General features: G+C 36.8%; 1 protein-coding gene across 1 annotated transcript in view; it reads right to left on the bottom strand.

Moving 5' to 3' along the window:
* Nucleotides 1-12,166, bottom strand: part of bcar3 (BCAR3 adaptor protein, NSP family member) — a 58,026-nt gene extending 45,860 nt beyond the window's left edge. Inside the window, exons 1-3 of the mRNA XM_026346476.1 lie at nucleotides 12,053-12,166; nucleotides 11,105-11,331; nucleotides 4,389-4,558 (exon numbers count right to left, since the gene is read on the bottom strand). Of these exons, the coding sequence (XP_026202261.1) occupies nucleotides 4,389-4,496 (108 nt within the window). The 5' untranslated portion in view covers nucleotides 4,497-4,558; nucleotides 11,105-11,331; nucleotides 12,053-12,166. The remainder of the gene's footprint in view (nucleotides 1-4,388; nucleotides 4,559-11,104; nucleotides 11,332-12,052) is intronic.
* Nucleotides 12,167-12,774: the final 608 nt, after the last annotated feature.

Genomic DNA, 12,774 nt, shown 5'->3' with positions numbered 1-12,774 from the left:
TGGGATGACATGTATCAGACAAGGAATTCAACTGCAAGTTTGTTTGATTTCCACTTTAAAACGGAAGTCATATTAATAAAAAGGGAATCGATGTGTCTGTACAGCTGCCTGTTTAGTCTTATAGTCATAAAAACATAAATTTATGTCATGATTACAGACTCCAGTTAACATGATATAACCAGATTCCCTTTCACATTAAAGTCATGCCAGAAAAATGAGACAAGGATTTCTGACCTTATGACCCAGGCTGCAGAGAAAACCTTAACCTTCAACCCTGACTTTCACCACTGTTAGGTGGTCAATCTCACTGAGATGAGAGTTTAACACTGATAGACGACCAAAATATTTCCAGGGTTGCTACTTTGGTCAGCACTGTCTCACCTTTCTTTCCTTTCTTCCTTTCCCTGTCCTGTTCTTTCCCTCATGTTGTTCTGTCTTTTTTGACAAGTGCAACCTGGTGGAAAGGAACTGATGTTACTCTGTTTTTACTAATATTTACTTTACAACGCATCCTCAAACAACATCAGTATGAATAAAATAATGTCATATGAGTCCCAAATTACAAAAATTAATGAAATGTGTTCTTCTTTTTATTGTGTTGGGCTAATTGCTGTATAAACTAGTAGACAAGTAGTACATTTTACTAACATGTTGAGTTACACTGTTTTGTCTGGTATAATTCCGGTAACGCACACTATCTAAACAACTTGGTGACCCTCAGCAGAACAAAAGAAAAGCACTAAGACCACTGGTGACCCATCATCCATAAGTGTGCCGTCTCCTCCCCTCATCCTTCTCCTGTCATTACAGACTGTCTTAAACACACAAACAAATACACTCTGCCTCACTTCATCCCACACTATGGCATTAACATAAAGGACCATTGAAATAGCCCACTGAGGGGAGGCCACAAAGTCTTTGAACCAGACTTCAACTACGTACAGTAATGGAACAACAAAAACAAAAAAAACACACACATGCAAACGACACACACTGTCATCACAGGGCACTCCCAGTGCAAACCAAGACCTTGTTGTTTTGATTTCCCAACAATACGACCGTTCTCCTAGTTTATCACAAACACTGCCCTATTTAGACTAAACTGTGGGCAAACTCACACAGAATTACTTTAAGTCACATTTAACTAATATAAGTAAATAATGTAAGTAAGAAGTTATACACAGTCACAACCACACAACAAACATACAGTGGCAAGAAAAAGTATGTAAATCTTTTGGAATTTCATTGTTCTCTGCATTAATTTGTCATAAAATGTGATCTGATCTTCATTTAAGTCAAGAGTATTCACAAATATAATGTAATGTAATGACAAAAAAAATATGATCTTGAATGTCTTTATTGAGAACAACCATAAAAATCTTATAGTGATATTAAAAAGTATGTAAACCCTTGAAATTAATAACTGGTGGTTATTTAACATCACTTTGAAAACCTTTCCAGCTTAATATAAATCAACAATTCTTGATCGTAGATCCTCTGAAAGCTCCTTTTGGCAAGACATGGCTCACATAAGAATATTCTTCTTGTGCTGAGTAAACTCAAAAAGTTTGTTTGTTTTTTTTCCACTTTGACTCTAGTCCACACATCCAAACTAATTTGCTTAATAAGACTCCAGCACTATGAGGGTTCTATGGTCATTCTCAATAAAGAGAAGATAGACAGATTTTCTTTGTGTTATTACTTTAGGTACATTATATTTGTTAATACTCTTGATTTAAATGAAGATCGGATCACATTTTATGACAAATGAATGTGGTTCACATACTTTTTCTTCTTTTCGACTGTATCTAATTGCACACAAACACAAACAAACACAGTCTCCCACATACACATATGTATGCACACACACACACACACACACACACACACACACACACACACACACACACACACACACACACACACACACACACACACACACACACACACACAGTTTTGAGTGTCTGACTTGCTAAAAATGTCCTCACAAGACCAAAATGTCCTCAAAAGAATAGCATTTGAACAAAATTTGTCCACAAAAAAATAAAGACAAGTACATGCAAACACACATGCGCAAAAATTTGCAGAAAAGAAACTATGGCAAAGGGATTCAAAGGCACACTTGCATGCACACACAGAGTCAGTCATTGCAGTTTAACAGGTCTAGACAGCTCAGTATTAGAATGTTAGCATGTTAGAGAAAATGGAGGTAAATTAGTTCTGCTCATGTTGACACGACTAACACATACCCCCTCTGTGTGTGTTAGTCGTGTGTGTGTGTGTGTATAATAAAACATGGCTGCACAAGTCATGCCAATATCACAAGCCTAGCCTATCTCTAGATCTACCCCCACCTCCCTGTATCTCATCTCCCTTGTGCCCACCAGCAAGTTGACATGTTTTCTTTTTTCTTTCTTTTCCAGATCATGCAGAGCTGAACAACAATATGAACTCTCATACCAGTCCTGTGAAAAGTTGATACAGCAGTTGTGAATGTTGGCTTTGCCCGTGTGAATGTTGTTGCAATGATGAAGGTGAAAGTGAACGAAACGACAGAAGAGATGAAGGCACTGTTTTAGACACACCCCACCGTGTAGTTGTAATCTGGAATTTTTTGTTATTTAAATGATTAAACACAGATTTAAAATCGTGATGATGAGCAGAAGGAGGCTAAAAAGCTGCAGATCAAAATTAAATATAAAAAAATGTTTTTAAAAAATTGTCATTTATTCATATTTTTTTTATATTAAACATGGATCTATAGCTCTTTGGCCTCCTTTAGGTCATCATCATGATTTTACATCTATGTTTATAATGATTCTCTGTTACACTATAAGTCAATAAGAAAATGAAAAATCATGCTTGTCTGCTTACAATGAGAAGTAAATTATAAGGTGGGGCTGCAAAAAAGAACATTATTCCCACTAACGAAAAGCTGTACATTCAGTGTGGCTTTGAGTGTAATCGCTGGTGGGAAATTTTGTAGATAGACAGGAAGTTACCCCACCAACTCAACCATAGGAAGCACACTTTTGGGTTAGTGGTTTGATGACTCATCTTAAACTTTTGAAAGTCAGGGTCAGTGGAGTATAAACACACATACAGACCACTATTCTGAAATAATAAACTAGTTAGGAGATGCTTGGGACACTACGTGCTTGTAGCTGTTGTTAGTGTTGATGATGTTGACTGAGTTGGTTTTACCACAGTGAGTGCTGTGGTAACAAGAAGACTGGATTGCTAGGAGGCACTGAGCCACATATTGTTGTTATATTCAGGGCAAGGTTAAGAAAGCTTTGCTGAGCTCATTATGCATGGTAGATGGTCAGGAGGGGGTGAGCACGAGGCTGTGGTCAAAAAAGCTGTAATGACTGTACAGAGACAAGAAACAGTAAATTAACTTCCAGGAGCTCTAGTCAAGAGCTTTATACTTGTACCGTTTATTAGACAACCTATCTAAAGATAAAGCTCTAAAACTCACTTAGTGTTGAAATTGTGAGAGAATAATTCACACAGCATCTTCAGTCTAACTGCTGCCTACCACGGTTCTGCCCGGTGTACTGATTACCCTCACAAACAGAAGGACCTGGGCCCACGCAGGTGCCTTGACTTCAACTTACAATGAAAGGACACTGTTTGTCTTTGTCTCACCTTGTTATCACCTTGTAAGTTTGTCCTTACCACTTTCACCTTAATCTTCTTAACTATTATGCTTTTACAATTCATGCCAATGTTTTCCGGGTAAATGTAATGGAATGATTCCTGTCTTACTGGCTAATCAATCCCATCTATTAGCCAATGGCTGTATAACATTTACAGTGAAGAAGGTTAATGATTAGAGCCTCCACATCACTGTCCATTCAGTCTAATAGGCCTGTGATGAAGTTTTATTAGATGTCTGAGGGAATCGTTCTTAATGACAACTATTCTGGGTTTCCCAAAATAGAGACATTTTCTTATATAACATGATTTCATCAATTATTTAATGAAATGCCACTCTAAAACAAACATGCTAAGTTGTCACCTCATGCACAAGAAAAGCATTTTTAAACTGTGCTGGATGTCCCTTTTTACACCTGATGTATTATTAATACTACAGATTCTCCAAAGAATCTTCTTGCTAAAGTGGATGACGCAAACTCGTGTTTTTTAATTCAATCAGAGCATCCATTTAGTTTAAACACAACACAAAACAAACCACTGCCACAAATCTGCAAGTAACCTGTTACTGAAAATGAATACAGTATCACAAATCATAATATTGGGATATTCATCATTTCTTACACCCCGAGTATTTAATATTCATTATTATATTTTGAGTACTACTGTCTCAACAGTCTCAGAAACTGGAAGCTAGAAACATCTTTTTGTGTATGTTGTGGTATTACCTCTACACCATCATATTCCTGTTCCAACGCTGTGCAGTATTGCGGCAGTCCCAACTGGCTGAGCCATCGGGAGATAGACTGGTGCTTCATAGTGACACATACACACATAGAGACATCTACACAGATGTACACACTCAATTATTCTCACACTTTCTTCTTTCAGGGGGAACCTGAAAAAGAGAACAACAGAGAACAGAATAAAAGATTCATTTAATATAGAGTGGAAACAAAAACTACAAATTGTATACATTTATTTATTTATACATATATTCTTTAATGTCCTATGCAATTACTACATATAATGTAATTAAATTAAAACGGAAAAGAAATAGAGACATAACATCTGCACAAGAAGTACTAAACATTAAATTTCCACCACAAAGCAATTCTCAAGTCTTTTTCTTTATCAGCCTTAAAGGCGATTAGCAGACACTCCAATGCCGTAATCACCCATGGGTGTTGATGGCATGACAGAAGGCTGACGCCAAAACTCTGTCTGTATCTTTGCTGCCAGTCAACTCGAGATAGAGCCACAAAACATTAAACAGAATGTTCAGAAAATACTGGAACTTGATACTGGAAATAAAGAAGAAACCCTGCTCAACAAAAGTAAAACTTGGCTAAATGATGACATGTGATAAATATACTGTATGCAGAATTTAGGTTGGGAAGGAGCTGAAACCTCGCTAGTGTTGAAGTTTCAGGCTAAATTGTATCTGCAGACAAACAGTAGAGAACAGATCACAGCCAAACAGAACAGAAAAAACAAGGAACCACTGGTGAAGACAGTACATCATATCAATTATTTACAATCTTTCTCTGCTGTGCCTTTGGGACTGAGAACATTTTCCAAGTATGCTGAGTTTCCTCAAATGACAATGTTCTGTCTTTGAAGACAGAATAAAACTTGATAGAAGAGGTCAAAGCCCTGAGATAGAATGATTAACTGTCCAGGGCGTACTCTCGCCCAGTGTCAGCTGGAATCGGTTCCAGCACCTCAGCAACCCCTTATAGGATAAGTGGGTACAGCTAATGGATTGATGGAAGGGGTCGATGTGGCGTTTAAGCACACTACACAGAGGTAAAAAAGTCTGCATTGAAGCAAACACAAAAAGAGGAGGTCCAGGGTGCATTCTACCACAGTTGATTCATCCAAATCCTTAGATATTTTTTTTTATATGTGATATTATTATTCATAAATAACTAAAATTGTATCAAAATCTAATAAGTTTAGCTCTTGATTTATTGACCACAGTATAGCAATAGGTGTCACAATATAAGCCAAATTATAAGATCTGATACAAAAAATTACATCGTCTTACTGTAGGCAGATACTGTATATTAAGTAATATTGCTGGCCCATTACACCATTGATATTCTCCGAAAATATATCGTAATATGCAACCCTTAAGAAAGGGAAAAGATCTGATTTATATGGAAATAATGTTGTTCTAGATCAATATAAAACTAATTTCTATCAATGAAAGCAATAATGACTTTCTCTGCTGAATAAGAGTACCTGCATTGTCAGGTTCTTTCATCGTTCGCTTGTTGTTGGTGTCATTGTGCCCTTCGTGTATTATGTTTTCTGACTGGCAAAGCACACACACACACATGTATTGGGTGTCATCAGGTTTATGCATGTATGTGTGTGACGACATGTTGCTGTAAAAGACAGGATGCCTTAGGAGGGCATCGAGCCCCACACCCCACCCAATTACATTAAGTGATGTCACAGGCATGTAGATGTCGTCTCTCTCTCACACACACACACACACACACACACACACACACACACACACACACACACACACACACACACACACACACACACACACACACACACACACGCACACACACACACAAACACACACACACCCTCTTTCAATCATATTCATCTAATCTATGAGTGTGCTATCATGTAGAATAGAGAGGAGAAGTCATTCATACAGTATGGACTCCTGTAAGTGCCTAACACCATTTCCAGTTTAACCTAATGGAGAATGGAGGTCGTTTGAGAGAATGAATGACCTTTATGTCTGACTCTGAGTGAGCTTGAGCTTATACACTGTAAATACAATATACATATACCATACTAGAGATCATAGTCGCCACACACATGAATGAAATTAGATAAATGACAATTTAGCTTTAGCTGCTTGTTCTCTTCACATATATCTTCGGCATTGTGCAATAATGTTTATCTTAAACAGATACATTTGGATTACTATAGTAGTGTAGTAGTATACTAGAAACTGGGTGAAAGATGTCTTTTAACTGATTAATTAAAAATCAAGAATATTGGCTATTCTTACATTCTTGTGTTGCTGAAATGCAAAAAAATGTCATTTTTGGAGGTTTAACAAAAAGCTTAAAGAAGTTTGTGTACAGGCAGGTAAACCCCTCTATACAACAATATAAAATATCATGTCAGCAAGTATTGCTTTGTGTTACAATGTCCTCACTAGAAATCCAGTACAATGGTTTATATGATTATGTTTAAAATCAGAGCTCAGAGATTATGTTTTTATAAATACTCACAAGCATTGAAAGCACACTATTTAGTAATGCACTTGTAAAACATTATTGTATATTCTGTTAGTATAGTAGTGTTATGGCCTGGATTTACAATCAATGTGCCAAATTGCCTATTTTTACTAGAGTGAGAAAAAGGCGTTAGTAACAGCGCCCAGCATATGGCTACCAAAAGATGCTATCAAGCCTTGCCACTTTAATGATGTAGGTTAAAATAAAAGCTTGTGCAAGGCAAGGATAAAAATGAAGGTGTTGGGCACACCCTGTCTGTCTACAGCTCTAGATATCAAGACCTTTCTAAGCATCTTTGAGCCAGATGATCCACGTAACAACTGAGAAACACTGACTACTGAACAGACTGAGAGCAGAGCAGAGTTTCTCTTGTAAAATTTCTACAAGCCACATGGCTTGGAAGATCACAAAGCATTTCCAGACAAGCAATTTCAGTATTGGATTTTCAGACTCAGTGGAAGAAAAAAGTTCAAGGTTAGCTAGAAAATAGACGCTAGAAAAACAGAGGAGGTCCGTGCATTGTTGCATGTACTTGCAATGTCAGATTTCCTTTTCTGAGTTAAAAACACTGGTTGTCCTTGTAACAACAAAGTAGAGATGCCACCAACGGGTCAAAGAGGTCAGGTTTAATCATGTGTAACTCTTGGGGATATGTTTTATTTTTAATTTTGTAACAATACTCGCACGTTTCCTCTTTGTTTACAATGAAAACCACATGCTTGCATTTCCAATACTGGATGAGAGAGTTGAAAAGAGGTCAGCACTGATGAGCAGGAAAGAAGCGAGCATTGAGAAGTATTCCCAGCAGAACCACCAAACAAGTTCACCATCAAGAAAACTGAACCCGTACTCTTTCCCAAGAGGCTTCTTCTTCCTGTCCGGTTCATAGCAACCTCCCTCTCTTCTCCCTGTTGGTTTGACCTCAAACGTTTCCCATGATCACATTTCTCTAGAGCGTCATCACAGAATCTATTTTTTTACAGTATATAAATAGATCTACCCCTGCATCCCACTTACAGAATTGTCTACCAAATGCTAACTAAATACCGCAGCAACAATGACAAAAAACGAATCCAAGGTCCAGAGCAGCCAAGACAGCATTAGAGGACAATTTCCCTCATACTCAGTCACTCTCTAATGCCTGTATTGGCTGCCTTTTATAGTCCAAGGGCATCCGTTTTTGCCAATCACATTAGACTGACACAATCTAACCAACTGCATTAAGCTGCAAAAATAACAACAACAGCATCATCACCCAGCCAATTCCAGTTCCCTTTACTGAGCCAGACAGCACAATGTTTGATTATTTCAAATACAGAAAGCCATTCAGGAAAGATAAGACACCTTCACTTAGTTAGAGAACCAGGCAACTGTGGTGATTCCAGGTGAAAAAATGTAGCTTTCAATTTGATGTTTAAAAGATAAACTAAAGCTATACCAAGAAATCAAATACAGAAATTAACAATCCATATCAAGCAAAGTCATGCACCACAAGTTCTATCTGTGTTTCACATTCAGTACATGCCAAAAATAAGTCAAAGATCACAATTAGCTGGAAACCAATATCACAAAATGACCATATAGCATGATTTGACTGTAACTGCCAGATGAGGATTAAGTCATCCCACTGAGTGTATTTCACATTAAGTGCATCAGACATTGGTCATGATATGATAGCTCTAAATTAAACACAGTAAATCACTCAGGTGTATGCCATTATAAAATTCAGTGATCCTTCTATTAGTCACCTTCTTTCAACCATGATGGGCTGCCGACTCAGGTTTGACTGCCATATAAGATTTAGCAAGGTTTCTAGTTCTTCAAAGCAGTATTTACTGTAAACTTACACACCGACATTTGCAACTGAGTTGAATGTGCAAGCGTTACACATAAAATGTCTTTTCCAATTAAAGAGGGAAAAAATATAGTTGCAGGCAGCTATTACTTGCAAAACTCAGCTGCTTTAAGCTGCACTGCTGTTTGAGACAGCAAAAATAGACCTGACTCCTCATACAAAATGTTATGGGTTTATCTCCCCAAGAAACTTTGAATGATGGATAGCCCATGTGACTTGCAGTGACTTTGCTTTTCAGCCCCGTCTAACTTTTCAACAAAGTCTATTTTTGCTGTTCTATGTTCAGTATAAAACTTGACATGGGTACAACAATGAGGCAGGAAAATAGCACATTACTCTCCTGAACTATTATATTCACACCTCTAAATGTGAGCAATATTTGACAGAGGTGGAATATAATTTTCTCCCTGTGGTTGGAGAACATGTCTGAAGATGTCTGAATGTGTTTACCTGCAGGTTGGAGTAACTAAAGAAGCAGCTAGAGGAACACATTTCACCCAGTGTAGACACCAAGTGACTGCAGATTTGACTTTGCTTATCTTCTTATCATAATCCAAATCTATGTTTTTTCTTTTCTCCTCATGCTTCCTGATACAACCCTTAAATCAATACACACCTGTCCAACACTCAATTTTCTTGCTTTACTTTACTTACTTTAATTTCATACCTAATTATTTCTAACCTTCATTTTTTACAAGAATGCTCTATTTTTTAACCACTTCTCTATTGTGTTTAATCTCCCCTCTTTTTCACTTCCTCTTTTGTTCTGCCATTTCTACACATCTCTTATTATACCAACTTCTATCTTCCTTTGCATTTATTCTCTTTATTTATACAATAGTTTACTCTCATAAGGTTTAAGAGTTAAAGCCACTTCACAGCAACCAACATTTGGTGCACATGTGTGAGCTGGGACACACACACATATAAAACATGGCTGGGCTTGCAATTACGTAGAAACACAGCAGCAAACATCTTATTTGTATAAAATACTAGATGAATTTCACTATATCTATGCTGTAGGCAGAGGAGTTTTCAATCACACTGCACAGTGATGTCAGCACTCTTAGTGTGGTCTAGGTTTTGCCTCCAGTAGGTTGTATTTCATTACAGGTTCTGGTTCCAAGCTGATTCAAATGTGCTTAGAAGCTAGTTTCCCCAATTTATTGGGTATATAATACAAGTGTCTCTAAGGTCCTTTTACAAAACCTGGGGAAAACTGAAAAATACTTCTGATGTGTAATTTAATATCATGAAATCATACAATTTCCAGTGAAAGTGCATTCTCTGTACCAATATACTCCAATATTACTTGTAAATCACTAGCCTGACAGTAATAATCAAAATTAAATTTTTTCTGGATTGAGATTATAAACATTAAAAACTGGTTTAGTGGGTTTATACACATTCACAGTTGGATTGCCAAAATATTTTCAGGAGCTGAGAGGAACATGTTTCTGCATCAGTGTTTGTTCCCCTATAAAACATCATTGCAGACATGCACAAACAGTTGCAACTAGTCATCACTTGAATGGCAATGTACTGTATCATTTTACATGTCTTTAAACTTGTGGAAAGACTTAGCATCAAAGTTTAGCATCAAAAATAAAGTTTATTTATTTGACAGTTTTTAAAGAGAAAGGCACTTCTGAATAAATGTTTGAAAAAAACTCACTTATATATAAGATTAAATTATTGTATTCTGGTGATAACAGCTGAGGGATATGAGATGGGAGAAAGAGTAGGGAGGTACAATTTGCATGACTCAGCTCTGAGGTAAGGGCATTCCTAAGGAGAGCTGCCTAGCTTCTGAATATAGGCATACTATAGACTTACAAACATCTTAGAAGCATCTATGGAGAGCTATGGAGGTCGTCCAGTATAGGTGGCCCCCAACAAAGGAGATATACCTTTTTTTTTAAACAATTTCTTAGCATGTCTGAATCCCTATAGGATAGAATTAATAAAGCCACATAATCATAGACACTGCACAGTTAAAGTAGGCATCATGCAATTCCAGCCTGAATCATAACTGACGGGGCCAATATTATATATCTATTTTAAAATCACAGAAGTACAACAATATAATTCCAAAGTAATTTAGGTAGTGAAAAAACATGATTGCTTTAATTTTATTAAAAAATAAATGCCTTAAATGTTTCTGTCTTGTTTAACTGGGCATCAAATCATGTGGAAGTAAATTGTGCATCCTGTCATGTTCTTTATATATTTTGCTGCATTGATGTATTTCTTTTGCTAATAAGTGTTAATACACAGTATAGTCTCCATGATTTAGGTAAAAATTAAGCCTTACTTTGAGACTTGCAGGGCGACACAGACACACGGGCGATGCCGATCACTACTGCGCACTTGCAGAGATATTTCGCAGAGTAGATGTGCAGGGGATCCCGGCCGGAGTACTGATTATAATGCCGTCTTCTTGGCACGTTGTTCTGTTTGCTGCAAAGTTTCAATCGGCTCAGCTTGAGTTGCTGTCGACACCTAAGCTGAAGTCTGCAGAAAGCCACAAGCCTAAAGTACCTGTCAGCACAGCGAGAGAAGAGAGAGAGGGGGTGGGAGACGACGGATGCTGCCTTCATGCACCCAATTCAAACTTAACTCGCATCACGTCATGATATTTAACAAAAATAAAGCAAATCTGTATATGCAATACTGCTGCTGTCGTGATGACTTGATAATTTAGATGACTTTCTGCCATTTTAGCCTGAAACGAGACTGCAATTAAATATTTGTCATACTGTGCCGTCGTCAACAGTACAGGCTCCTTAATTAGCTTCTCAATTTCGTGCAGCATGACACAATGCCAGTTTTAGTCATGGAAAATGTCTATTTTATCATATAAGAAGAGACAAACGGTTCCAACATTTGAGCTCTCAGACCATTTTGACCTTGGTGCCCAAGTACAGAAAGTTTTCACTGCTAGCTAACGGTAACCTTAACAAATTAGCAAACAGCGGTAACGATTGCTATGTGGAACATCAGCATCCCAGTTGTATGAGCCTTACTTGACCAAACTCTGTTTACTTTACATCTAAAATTAATATATGTAAAAGTCAAATAAAAAATAAACCCAAATTCCAAGTTAATATTAGCTACCGTTGTAAACGTTAGCTAGCTAGTAAATTGTTAGCTAGCACTACTTCGACAAATTACTTTGGCAGCAACAGAGTCACAAACTAAATAACAAAATCTTCCAACAAGCATATGAATTAAAGCTAACTAAATAAAGGTATCGGCTTACTTGTTCGAATGAACAGAGCCAATATTGTGCAGAAGTCTCATTTTAAGATAAAACACCGTTGTGGAGTTGTAAGTTACTGTGTTCGTTACTTTTCCGTTACTATTAAAATTCTTCGTTTATTTCAAAATAAAACACTTCCGTCCGTACAGGAAGTTACAAAATAAAGGCCATGAAAAAGCCATTTAAAAAATAATCACAATATTAATAGTACAACAATCAGTGTTTAATCGTGAATATTATAATAAATATATTATGAACATGCATTTCAGATTTGTTTTGGCTTCACAAACAGTTGGAGGCACATTTTCTCACTTGTGTAAACTCCTGCCCCCGTGTGGAAATAATTGTGTAAGTTTAATGTATAATTGTGCCTTCCTGATTTCAACATTAACCGCAAAACATGCATTGTATTGAGAACGTCTCTTATTTTTGAGTTTTACACTAACTTCAAGCAAAACACAAAATTTCAAAATGTCTATTATTTTTGCATTCTGCATATAAAATATTTTTAAATGTGAGTTATTCAATTGACTACTCAATGTAATGAGCGATAACATATCAAAATTTAGTAATTGGGTCACAGGAAGATCTTCAGATGTCAAGGATCTGTTAATCTTACTGTTGTTTATGCAAAATTAAAGAATGCCCATTAAACGTCAAATTATCATAATTAAATAATTAGCTTAACTGAAATGTCACAGTTGGCCCAAAGGACATTCAAC

This window comes from Anabas testudineus, chromosome 4 (assembly GCF_900324465.2).
Source record: "Anabas testudineus chromosome 4, fAnaTes1.2, whole genome shotgun sequence".
NCBI lineage: Eukaryota > Metazoa > Chordata > Actinopteri > Anabantiformes > Anabantidae > Anabas > Anabas testudineus.
The sequence above is the reverse complement of the archived record's forward strand: the minus strand, read 5'-3'. Positions and strand labels throughout refer to the sequence as shown.